General features: G+C 32.5%; 1 protein-coding gene across 1 annotated transcript; it reads right to left on the bottom strand.

The window, feature by feature from the left end:
• Nucleotides 1-1,955: 1,955 nt before the first annotated feature.
• LOC121392647 (glyoxylate/hydroxypyruvate reductase B-like) lies at nucleotides 1,956-6,488 on the bottom strand. The gene is given in 10 exon segments (XM_041523773.1): nucleotides 1,956-1,988; nucleotides 2,945-2,968; nucleotides 2,970-3,030; nucleotides 3,076-3,189; nucleotides 4,887-4,959; nucleotides 5,000-5,121; nucleotides 5,174-5,270; nucleotides 5,316-5,334; nucleotides 5,336-5,372; nucleotides 6,391-6,488. Coding segments are annotated over 10 exon segments (678 nt in total).
• Between the last annotated feature and the right edge of the window lie 4,928 nt (nucleotides 6,489-11,416).

The following is an 11,416-nucleotide window of genomic DNA, read 5'->3' as shown; positions in this document are numbered from 1 at the left end:
AAAAAATATCTAGGCAGTCTGTGGCAAACTGGAGTTTGAAAGATCCTGATGAACCAATTCATTTAATAACTTACACACCATATTTTCCCTTCACTGGTGATCGCAGTGAAGAATGGTTTATCTTGTTTCATCAGGGCATTGAGCTAGAAGCCGCAGTTGGAGTGAAGGCAGCTGTTGATTGTCTAAGAGCTGTAGCACATCAGATAACAATCGTATTATACAATACCTTAACAATGTTACTGAGAGTATCAAAATATGGTGTCATTTGTTTTTCAAAAATGTACAATGAATGCAAACCTGATTTCTTCTACAACAAAATGCGTCCATTTCAAGCTGGTAGTAAGAATTTAGTTGCATTCTCTGTGGTGTAATATTGAAGAGTTGATACTGAGCCTAAAAAGTTCATTGGTGTCAGCGCTGCACAAAGTTCTACAATTCCAGTATTTGATATATTACTGGGAGTAAAACATCATGGAACTGATGAAGAATTTCTAGATCTGCAGAGGGGCACATGCAACGCTCACATCGTCAGTTCCTCCTAGCTTGTGTCACTCCAACCCTCTCTGAGAGAGTATATCACCATCATAGAAGTAATGAAGTATTAGTAACAGCCTATAACAGCTGTATTAAAGAGTTGGTTCACTTTCGTAGTGAACACATCAAGTTAATAACACGGTATATTGTAATTCCAGCTCAGAGACAAAAAAAAAAAGAATCAAGTTGGTTTGTCTACTACTGAAGACATGAAAGGAGCATCAGCTACTCAAGGTTGTCTACTACTGAAGACATGAAAGGAGCATCAGCTACTCAAGGTTTATCTACTACTGAAGACATGAAAGGAGCATCAGCTACTCAAGGTTTGTCTACTACTGAAGACATGAAAGGAGCATCAGCTACTCAAGGTTGTCTACTACTGAAGACATGAAAGGAGCATCAGCTACTCAAGGGTTGTCTACTACTGAAGACATGAAAGGAGCATCAGCTACTCAAGGTTGTCTACTACTGAAGAATGAAAGGAAGCATCAGCTACTCATGGAAAAAGTGAGGAGAAAAAAAAGGAGAGGGTACATGGCTGAGCGTGGAACTGGTGGAACACCTTTTATGAAGTTTCTGAAGGCAGTTCGTGATGATACACTTCGTTATGAGATTAAATAAGTCAATGTTTTTAGTAAACTATAGCTGCTGTTATTCCCAATAAAAAATTTTAATTAAAGGCTGTTTTGTGTATATTAGATATTTTGTATGCTATATAATTGTTATAAATTTAATTATTATCAAAGTCGTTGCTAATTGGAAAGGGACTTTGATGTATGAAGTAGGTACTTGCTCCTCCTATTTAGAGGTATGTAGGTATCAGGCAGTAATGTTAATTATGCTATGTCTGAATAACTAATATAATGTATAATACAATTATATTACGAGTGGAGGTGTCATCATTGTTATGCATTCAATTGAACTTTCTTCCTTCAATATCTCCCATACCGGTTTCTTACCTCAAGAGCCGCAATTATCAAGACTTCCGGATCGCTTGAACAATGGGAGACCATTATTGATGTACTACCTCACCTATTGAAAGAATGGAATTAAGAGATAAAATCAAGGAACTTCCTCTCCTTCCTGTCTCAGATAGCTGGTTACCAACTGAACAACATTGGCAAAGAGCATATTGTGTGTTGACCTTACTCTCTCAAGGCTATTTATGGGAGAGAGGAGAAAGTGGGACAGTTGACACCCTCCCCTCAACAACTAGCTATCCCATGGTATGAAACATCGTTTAGATGTGGTCTACCTCCAGTAATTACATATGCTAGTGCAGTCTTGTGGAACTGGAGTTTGAAAGATCCTGATGAACCAATTTCATTTAATAACTTACACACCATATTTTCCTTCACTGGTGATCGTAGCAAAAGAATGGTTTTATCTTGTTCATCAGGGCATTGAGCTAGAACCTACAGTTAGAGTGAAGGCAGCTGTTGATTGTCTAAAAGCTGTAGCACATCAAGATAACAATTTGTATTGTACAATGTCTTAACAAGTTTGCTGAGGGTATCAAAATATGGTGTAATATTTGGTGAGAATGTATGATGAATGCAAGCCTGATTTCTTCTACAACAAAATGTGTCTATATCAAGCTGGTAGCAATAATTTAATTGCATTCTCTGGTGTTCTAATATTAGAAGGAGTTTGATACTGACCCTAAAAAGTTTATTGGTGGCAGTGCTACACAAAGTCTACACTCCCTGAATTTTATATCTTACTGGGAGTAGAACATCATGGAACTGATGATAAAGAATTTCTAGACATGCAAAAATGGCACATGCCATGTTCACATTTGTCAGTTCCTTTGTCACTCCAACCTCTCTGAGAGAGTATGTTCAGCATCATAGATCTAATGAGGTCTTAGTAAACAATCTATAACAAACTGTATTAAAGAATTGGGTCACTTTCGTAGTCAAACACATTATATTAGTAACACGATATATTGTGGGTCCTGCCAATAAGCAAAACATAGAGAGGAAAGAAGTACATTAGCTACTTGTGGAACAGGTGGATAAAATTTCATGGTGTTTTTGAAAAAATGTTCGTGATGATACACTTCACTGTATAATTACATAAGTTGCTATGGCAACAAACAACGTATAATGCTAATATTTTTATTTACTAGACAATAAATATATACATTGATTTTTTGCTTTGATAAAGCTTCTTGATTAGTATTCTTTCTTCCAATCAATGACATATTTAAGAGGACAATTGGAGAGGTACCTTGATATTTGATCAGTGACCAGTTCTGCTAACTGTTAATAAAGAGAATTAAATAAATCATTTGACTAACAGAATATTACTGACTTCATCAACTTGACCAACAGCAGATACATGTGGAGTAATATGTCAACCTAATAATATATTATAAGATATTACAGAACAAAAAAGTATAACTTACTCCTGGAAGGTCCCACAGTTCACTGGTTGGTGGGGAGGGGCTCTGTTTCAAACACATCAAGGATTGCACCACTTAACCATCCAGCTCTATATATAATAATTATTAATAATAATGTTGTCATGACAACAGACCTCATAGCTTTTAATATACTAGCTTCATCTGTAACATCACCTCTTCCAACATTAATAAATACTGACTTCTGTATTATCAGAGATAAATAAAATGGATGGATGGATGGTATTAACCTTTGGTGAACAATGTTTAAACACTTCTCCACTAAGTTAAACCACGAGTATCAGAAGTATAGGTAATACACTACATACATATCTGATGTCCCCTAACAACTCATGTAACTCATCCAGTTAATCTATTAGACAAAAGGGAACATTGATATCTTGTCTGGTACAAGGGTAAGTTACTTATGTTGGTCAACATAAGGAATCCTCTTATCCGAGGGAACTGGTTCTCTTGTTAAACCCAATACAGTCATACCAAATTGTTTACATTTCTTAGCAACTAATGGTGTGACATTATTAAAAACAATAACAATAAGGTTATACTCACTTTCTTTTCAATATTCCCTAGACCTATGATTCCAATAGTAAGTGTAGAGAGACGCCTGTATTGATTATATGATCTGGTATTCCTTAAGAGAAGTATCTTAATAAACTAATATTTATTCACTCTCTCTCACCAAGTAAGGTCTTTTTGATCACATGACATACGTAGGAACTCCCTTTCTCTTGCCACTATCTGTCCTATTACATACTCTGCCATATGATCACCATAAATGCACCATTTCTTGCTACAGGATAACCAGGTGGAGACTATAAAAATTAAAAGACACTTCATAAAATATTGCTTTTGATTCCTTACTTGTTCTTTAATAGCTTTCAGAAAGTAGCTCAATACCAGCAAAAGTACTTGTAAAAACTTTAAATGGCAATCTCCATTACAAAATACACCTGCACAACCTTCAAAAACAATTGGATCAGTTACTACAACATCAGAAGTTGATAACCATGACTTTAACTCTAGCAAAAGAGGACAATGATCATTTAATATATAATATATAATGTCAATGTTGTATTAGTTAATAGTTTAGGTTTGGTTGTAATATGTAAGGTGGTAGATATCTAATTCAGCCCTCCCACTTATATCTATACCATCTTGAGCGGGAAGTTGATCTGTTTAAGGTCATGATTTACTAACTCCACTTTGTTCAGCAACTCTTTCTTCGTCAGTGAAGTAAAAATAGACTTTGCTAGAGAGCCTGGTACAAACAATAGTAGCATTGCTTGCTAATACAGCCACTCTCAACTTGTTCATTTTTTACTAATTAACCACGTGTATGGTGGGCGGTTCAAGGAATGTCTGCATTGAAAAACTATTGACGATGTATCAGACATGTTGACAGGTTCTTATTATATCATGACACGTTATGTTGTGGGGAGGCTGAGATGAAAGAAGATACATTGACTACTCATAGAACAGGTGTTGGGGTGTATTTAAAATAACTTATTCAATCATATAATAATTAATTACAATGGAATGTATCATCATTGATTTGATAAAGCTTTCTTGATTAGTATTCTTTCTTCCAATCAATGACATATTTAAGAGGACAATTGGAGAGGTACCTTGATATTTGATCAGTGACTAATTCTGCTAACTGTAAATAAAGAGAATTAAATAAATCATTTGACTAACAGAATATCACTGACTTCATCAACTTGACCAACAGCAGATACATGTGGGAGTAATAGTCACCTAATGATATATTTAACATATTACAGAACAAAAGTATAACTCACTCCTGGAAGGTACACAGTTCACTGGTTGGTGGGAGGGGCTCCGTTTCAAACACATCAAGGATTGCACCAACTTAACCATCCAGCTCTATATATAATAATTATTAATAATGTTGTCATGACAACAAAACCTCATAGCTTTTAATATACTAGCTTCATCTGTAACATCACCTCTTCCAACATTAATGAATACTGACTTCTGTACTATCAGAGATAAATAAAATGGTGGATTGATGGTATTAACCTTTGGTGAAACAATGTTTAAATACTTCTCCACTAAGTAAACCACGAGTATCAGAAGTACTAGGTAATACACTACATACATAATCTGATGTCCCTAACAACTCATGTAACTCATCCAGTAATCTATTAGACAAAAGGGAACATTGATATCTTGTCTGGTACAAGGGTAAGTTACTTATATTGGTCAACATAAGGGATCCTCTTATCCAAGGGAACTGGTTCTCTTGTTAAACCCAATACAGTCATACCAAATTGTTTACATTTCTTAGCAACTAATGGTGTGACATTACAAACAATGACAATAAGGTTATACTCACTTTCTTTTCCAATATTCCCTAGAACCTATGATTCCAATAGTAAGTGTAGAGAGACGTCTGTATTGATAATATGATCTGAAATTCCTTAGGAGAAGTATCTTAATAAACTAATATTTATTCACTCTCTCTCTCTCACCAAGTATGGTCTTTTTGATCACATGACATACGTAGGAACTCCCTTTCTCTGCCACTATCTGTCCTATTACATACTCTGCCATATGATCACCATAAAATGCACCATTTCTTGCTACAGGATAACCAGGTGGAGACTATAAAATTAAAAGACACTTCATAAAATATTGTCTTGATTCCTTACTTGTTCTTTAATAGCTTTCAGAAGTAGCTCAATACCAGCAAAAGTACTTTGTAAAAACTTTAAATGGCAATCTTTATTACAAAATATATCTGTATAACCTTCAAAAAACAATTGGATCAGTTACTACCCACATCAGAAGTTGATAACCATGACTTTAACTCTAGCAAGAGAGGACAATGATCATTTAATACATAATATATAATGTCAATTTTATATTAGTAATGCAAGGTGGTAGATATCTAATTCAGCCCCTCCCACTTATATTTATACTTAGTATGTTGAGGCCCAGCCCTTTGCTCAGAGAAAAAGGTCAGGTAGTGCCTTTATATTGCCATTATTGAATTTTAAATTTATGTAAACTGTGGTTAATTCATGATGTGTTAATGTCAACATCTTACAAGTCAGCCTTATGGCATGAGTTTGTAACAAAAGGTTACAAAGTGATATAGTGTCAATTATAGTATATTATATTGTATGAATTTTGAATACAATGTGTTATTAACTAACTTATGATGTATACATCATAATATTGTATACAAATGTAAGTAAAAATAAATAATACTTGCAATAAAATACTAAACACTATAATTATAATGCCACAATTGTCATTATAATTATACCATTACATGATATTACAAACAGTGTGCTATACCAGACCTCTTCCTCTCTAAGCAAAAGGGCTGACTAATTTATACCGTCTTCAGAGGAAGTTCATCTCGTTTAAGATCATAATTTATTAGCTCCACTAGGTTCACTAACTCTTTCTTTGACAATGAAGTAAGAATAGACTTTGCTAGAGAGCCTGGCACGACAATAGTGTCATTACTTACTAATACAGCCACTCTCAGTTTGTTCATTATTACTAATTAACCACGTGTAATAATACCTGTAGTGGGCGTCTCAAGCTTTTTTCACACCGGACAGTCTTTATTATATCAGTGGACATGTTATGTTTGTGGGGGCTGAGATGAAAGAAGATACATTGGGTACTCATGAAATGGATGAATCATATCTTTTTGTGTTTTTTAAAACCAACTTCAATCATATAATAGTTTATACAATGGAATGTATCATCATTAATTTTTTTCCTTGATAAAAATGTTCTTAGCTTGATTAGTATTCTTTCTTCCCATCAATGACATATTTAAGAGGACAATTGGAGAGATAGCTAGATATTTGATTAGTGACTAATTCTGCTAACTGTAAATAAAGAAAATTACATCTGGAATTCCTTAACACAGGAAAAAAATATTGAATACATTCATTGTTTTTATGTTAAAAATGTATTTTATTTTTTGTGTAATTACAATCTTAAAAAGGAAACATAATATTTTATATTAGTATATTAGTTATATTAGTTATATTAGTTATATTACTATATATTAGTTATATTAGTTATATTAGTTATATTAGTTAGATATTTTATATTACTATATATTAGTTATATTAGTTATATTAGTTATATTATATATATTAGTTATATTAGTTATATTAGTTATATTAGTTATATTAGTTATATTATATATATAGTTATATTAGTTATATTAGTTATATTAGTTATATTAGTTATATTACTATATATCTATGCAAATTACCACTGGTTTATAATATTGATAGTTTTTTGGATGAAATATTACAAACTGTACAATAGAAACGATTAAACATATGTCACTAATCTTATTATTATAATATTTTACGTTAACATCAATATAAAAAATATCCAACTGTTAATTGTATTATTAATGATTTAACAATGTATCATCAATAAAATTAAATCCAATGATCATATTAATGATATAACATTATAAAAAGAATATAATAATGCATTGCTTTTCTTTTGTAGTCTTACAATTGTATATGTGATGATAATTAATCCAATGATTGAATTATTAATGATATAATATTGTAAAAGCAATACAAATATTAAATTTCTTTCTTTAGTAGTTCTGTGATGATAATAATCCAGTGGTTTTATTATCATCATAAAAATGATGGAAACTGGACTATTGTAGTCTCACTATTGTAATTAAGCCTTTATGCAATAACAATTATTGCTTTGCAAGTTATTTGAGTTATACAAGCCATATAATTGATATATATTTGATTATCTTGACAAAATTATATGAAGAAAGATTAAATGTACATGTACACTGAACATGTATATGACACATGTCATTTCTAGAACCTATATGTAGTTGTGATAGACAACTTCTTGAAACTTTATTAGAATAAGAATATGATAGAATACTTAACCAGAAGACACTTAATACAATTCATTTATGGTGACTCTATAGCTAAATAACCAGTCAAAAAACCAGTTCAATCTGGTATTAACCAGTTGATGTAAGAAGCACAACATATAGTTAGTCCTTTAAATAGTGATCCTTTAGTTACCTTACATGTACTATTCAAAAAATAAATGCAATACTTGATAACTACATTGACAATTCTGTAATACTGAGTGTGACACTAAATAGTATAGTTAGTTGTCTGCTTGTGTCAAAATATTTGTTTTATTGTGTTAATTTCATATTACTAATGCATCCACAACATGTAACTTTCTTCATTCACAGAAAACAATACTTAATAGTTCTACATCAGTAACAGTAATGTATGTTCAAAATTGCATTTTGTACAATCAATCGCCAGTAACATAAGTTACTCCTGTTAATGCAGCAAAATCATTCAACAAGATCCATTCATGCTTTTCTATCAATCAGATGAAGGTTTGAATGTACATGCACTTTTCATATAGAAAATGTAAACTGCAGGCAATAGAAACAACCACTGTCTATGTCATCTATTATATGTCTCACTACTTGGACTACCTAACAGATGAAATGAATACTACAACTATACTATATGGTCTGTTTGAAGAAAATGATTTCAGGTCATTCGAGTGTATACAGACATCATAATGGGCTAAATGGCAAAGGCATTAACAAAGATCAGGACATTGTCCCTTCACAAGATCAATGTACAACTGAGAAGTTAATATTAGAAGTACCTGAAAGACTTACACCTACTAAAGAGAGATAAAATGGAGTCCTCACCTCTTTCCTTATCTCCACTTCCAGAAGGGAGTTGACCCCTGTCCCTTGTTGCTACTGATAATATAGATTTTTATATCCCAAACCCTGCTGACTGGTATTTTTAACTTTGTTCTTATAACTTATTATTTATCTGGCTTCTCTTGATTTACCATTGCACTTTTTAAAAGCTTAAAGTTATGCCACCACTTCTTATAAAATTGAGACATAAAATTATGAATGTCCATTTCTGTATCAACTGTTGTTATATAAACAGTCTTAGGTTGACCCTATATAATTAGCTAATTATAGCTACGACAAGGTAAGTCAATAGCCATTAACTGAAGAAAGTTATCCAAAGCTGGAGGACTTGAAGAACTAAAGGAGCTGTTATAAATTTAGATAATGAAGAGTGTTTAGGTAATGATTTTTATTTTTTTAAGCCCTATAAAATTAAGATATGATAAAATTATTATAATTAGTAATGTTGTTCTAGTTTGCTTAAGTAGAACTAATTTTCAACTTTTTTGATAGTAATCATAATTATTCATCGGTACCGTTAATGAGATTCATAAGCGTAACAGAGCCGCCCCCACAAGAGACTGAAGACAAAATCTGCAGTACATATAAAAGGAAATGAAAACCACCTTGGATAGGTTGTGTTGTGGGCCAGCGTTCTGCAATGCATCAGACCTCTGAGATGGTTACCAGCATACTCTACGGAGTATCCGAAAGGCCGACTAGGATAGGGCTGGTAGTCTCCCTTTAAACGAGAAGAGGCTGGTGTATTTGTGGTTCCCGGTTCCTGAATGCGACATTCCCTAAGAGCTGGAATCCCGTACGGCTGGTTTTAAGTTAGGGCGATGCTCCAGCCAGGATTACCTCGCGAAGACGAGGGTTACCAAGCCAGGTGGCGGTCCCAGCTAGCAATAGCAGGGAATCCTGGAGCCTAAGTGGAAGCCTGAGTGGGTGAGCGAGTAGAATCGTTTGGGCAACACAACATGTTTTTTTTTTTTATATATTATTTTTAATTAAAATCTTAACTTTATTTTAACTACAAGAAATGTCAGTCAATCCAAAGTAAAGTTAATGTTAATTTTTAGTAGCCAGCTAAGATTAGTCGAACTACTACTAAATAGAGAACAACAATACATAATAAAATAGAACTACGAATTGGAGAAGTTAGAGATATCGAGAGACATTTGACGACGTATGATATGGCAGGAATATTTCATCAGAAATTCATGAAATGGGTGTTGCAATTACAGATGCCATGAATAATAGTATCTGACACAAATAATATATCATTCTTTTGGAAGCATTCCCTATGAAACATTCCTGTCTTTAGACACTTCTCCTAGTTTAAAGGTACCCATTAAGTTGTTCTTCACTGTTGTATTATAATTTGCAGGTAAATAGCAATGCATTAACTGGAAAGAAAGAAGATCATGTAAAAACAGCATGGCTATAATTTTATTTCCATGAATACACGCCTATAGTTTTGCATCTAACTTAACCAGGGACATTCTCTTATGAAGGTGATGTTACCAGACCAGCTGGTAAAATATTATTAGTATAAATCTTTCATATAATAATTTTTAATTGGTTTGACTGGTTTAATAGATATGTTGAAATCCTGATATGTCATAAAAAATTAAAGACATGATATTCAAGACACATCAGTATCATTATGATTGAAGTCATAATACCACTGACCACTAATATAGATTTTATTTTATTTTTTAGAGCAATTAATATTTACATATTTATATTTTTAAGTGTCTAGGTAGCCTGTAAAGAAACACCATACTTTAATGTAAAATTAATGTTTTTCATGTTACTTTTTATTTATGAAATAAATACATTTACATGTATTTGGTGTTCATTTTTGCTGGTCGAGTTTGAAAAAAATAGTAAGAAAAAATTATAGACTTCATATCTTGATACTATGATATTACAAGTGTTCACATATACTACAATAAGAGACAATAGATATAAACATGTACATGTTTATTTGTACATGTACATGTAAATAAAGTAACACAAGTCAAATAAGTTAAGGTTCTATCTCCAGTGAGGTTGGTATTGGTACAGTTGTACTTACACCTACTCATAAAACATTTAATTATATAGAACTTTAGATGTACCTTCATTGCACTTGTCTTTTGTGCATTAAGTTCTGTGTAGACAGAGTCAGACAAATAGTGTTGTACCTTACATGTACTATTCCAAAACTAAATGCAATACTTGATAACTACATTTGACAATTCTGTAATACTGAGTGTGACACTAAATAGTATAGTTAGTTGTCTGCTTGTGTCAAAAATATTTGTTTTATTGTGTTAATTTTCATATTACTAATGTGAAGTATCATTGTCTCTTAATTTTTTGTTGTTTAAAAGGTCATGGTGATGATGAAGTAAGAGAGAAAAGAGAAGTGGGTGAGTGAGGAGGGATCGTTGGGCAACACACAAGGTTTTTTTATATCAAAACAACGTTACAATTATTATACAAAATATGTAATATACATGTATATATACTATATCCAACACCTTAAAGAAATACATGGTACATTATCATAGCAATATAGAAGTAAATTAATGTTTATTATCTCTCTCTTCTCTCTCACTCTCTCTCACCAGGTAAGGTCTTTTTGTATCCCATGACATATGTAGGAACTTCTTTTCTCTTGCCACTGTATGGCCTATTACATACTCTGCCATATGACCACTAGATGCACCATTCCTTGCTACAGG

This window comes from Gigantopelta aegis, unplaced genomic scaffold, assembly GCF_016097555.1.
Source record: "Gigantopelta aegis isolate Gae_Host unplaced genomic scaffold, Gae_host_genome ctg4235_pilon_pilon, whole genome shotgun sequence".
NCBI lineage: Eukaryota > Metazoa > Mollusca > Gastropoda > Neomphalida > Peltospiridae > Gigantopelta > Gigantopelta aegis.
Note: the sequence above shows the minus strand (reverse complement) of the source record. Positions and strands in the feature narration are given on the sequence as shown.